The 2,224-nt window shown below is 47.9% G+C and overlaps 1 protein-coding gene across 1 annotated transcript in view; it reads right to left on the minus strand.

Moving 5' to 3' along the window:
• Positions 1–2,108: 2,108 nt before the first annotated feature.
• Positions 2,109–2,224, minus strand: part of XRN2 (5'-3' exoribonuclease 2) — a gene marked incomplete at both ends in the record, with an annotated part of 19,237 nt that continues 19,121 nt past the window's right edge. The window contains 1 exon segment of the mRNA XM_009078482.1: positions 2,109–2,222. Coding sequence (XP_009076730.1) covers positions 2,109–2,222 — 114 coding nt within the window.

Here is a 2,224-nt window from a genome sequence, read left to right on the forward strand (position 1 = left end):
GAACATCCAAAAGGCTGATCTCAGCAGAAGTTTAGGGCTATGACACCTGGAAGTGTTCTAATAAGGGTTTAGGCAAGTCTGAGTCTACTTGGTAGAAGAGGAGTTGAGACACATGGTTCACTTGGCATTGATAGTGCCAGGTGGGCTGGGCTGGGACCTGACCCACCGGCCAGGCAGCAGGATATATTTTGGAGGGTCTTTCTAGGAAGCAAGCACACCCCTCAAGCTGTTTGCATCCATTCTACTGATGAACAGGAGCTGCCCTCATGCCTCAGTTAGATAGAAGCACCAAAAGCAAGACAATCTCCAAACACTGTCAGCCACTGCCATAATTAGTTGTAAAGACTTCACACTGCAATCAGCGTAAGTCAGAAGTTAATTAGAGTTTAAGACTAATGTGCCAGGACAGCTTGGTGGAGAAGGAGAAGAACAACCAAATTAAGTGGCAAAGAACACATTCAGAGCGTGCTGCACTGTGGTCTCCCACGGAAGGAGAGTGCCAGGACGCAGCCCCGAAGAGCGGAAGCTGGCACACACCCCGCTTGGTCAAACAGTCTTTGTGTGGCAACTGTGAGGGACCCACATGTCCACCTGGCACCTCCTCCTGCTGCACCAACACCACAGCACGACATCAACCTCGGCCTAATGGGAAAAGCAGCATTAATGAAGTGGCACAATGAGGGGAAAAACAACCCCAACCAATTGCTTTCAGGTTTGCCAGGCACACCTGCGGAACTGGGGATGCCTGAGGCATTCTGAGGGGGAGGAAAGGGCAGGAGCTGAGGGGAAGAAGGCACGTGTGAAAGAAAGCCACCAGACAGATTTCCTGAGGACAACAGATGGACTGGGATTTCTCCTCCATCCATGGATTGAAGCCTCCTCATTTTGAACACAATGATGGCACTGGGGGGGGTGTTTGCACGCAGAGTGCTGCCTGCACAGCACAGGGTGCTCGGGGGCACAAGGACAAGAGGTTTCTAAGTACCTCATTGGCAAGATCAGCCCCATAGATGTGAGACAGCAAGAGCAGCTTTGAAGTAAGCACTTCCCACAGAACATCAAGACTCCCCAGGAACAGCAGTACAGGGACTGCTGGGCTCCCAAAAACTTTCTCCCCCAAAACACGCAGATTTTCTCTTTTTGGAGATGAACATGAAAATGTGATGCTTGTCAGGTAGCTCTGCCTTCCCACTCCCCACACTCTTCTTTTTACATCCTATTGCTTGCTTATTAGAAAAAAACAAAAGGTTTTGCTTTAACCCAAGTTAATTGCTCCAGGTTCATATTCAATCCACCTCTCTGCTTAACCCAATCTGGTTCCTTGCACAAAGAATCTTCAGCACTCACCATTCAACTACACTTCATCTACTCTGGGACTGGACACTGAGTTTCAATCAGTGGCCACTGAAATTATTTATTTACTGTCTGATATGCAGCAAAAATGCCAGTCAGGTACAAAAAGGCTGAGAGTTTCACTGGGCAGCAATCTGGTCTAAGTGTGACATAACTTCGGAGTTCAAATTTGGTCTGTGTCAGCTGTTCAAACATCCAACACTTGCAAAAATTCAGTACTGCAAGAATTCAGCTGGACAATGAGAACTTCTTAAAGCACCTTCTCTGCAGTTGAGCCAAGTTTCCTCTTGGCTCAATTCCACCATTACAGACACAGCCCCTGATCACAGGTGAGGAGACAGAACACCTAACCAGCACCTTTTTTTGCGGGGGGGAGTAAAAGCAATTCCTTCCCAGGATGAAAAACTCCACTTTGGGTCCACAGGATTTATTGGGGCTGCTGAGATTCAGCCACAGATGGAATAAATTCTAGAAAACAGACATTAGGGACCCTCAGTACGAGTAGGGTTTATATTTTTCCTGTTGAATTTAAACCCTGGGTGCAACGTTCAAACTGAGATCCCACTTGCAGGCACCCTAACATTTCACAACATTTCCCTACGGCAATTCCATAAAGGAAGAGCAACAGAGAAGAGCAACACAAGGTTAATGAAGACAGATGCTGGGATCCACTTATTATTAGTGATGGTGCCACAAACCAACCCAATCCCGCTATGTTTTCCAAACTCTGAAATGCAGAAAGCAGAAGCACTTACTTGACAACAGCTTAGGAATCTGCGGCTGCCCACCCAGGAGGGGTCTGGCGTATGGGCTCCCGTACACTCCAAGTGGCACTGCGTTGGCATACATTCCTGGCATCCCTCTTTCCCCT

This window comes from Acanthisitta chloris, unplaced genomic scaffold, assembly GCF_000695815.1.
Source record: "Acanthisitta chloris isolate BGI_N310 unplaced genomic scaffold, ASM69581v1 scaffold20727, whole genome shotgun sequence".
Lineage (NCBI taxonomy): Eukaryota > Metazoa > Chordata > Aves > Passeriformes > Acanthisittidae > Acanthisitta > Acanthisitta chloris.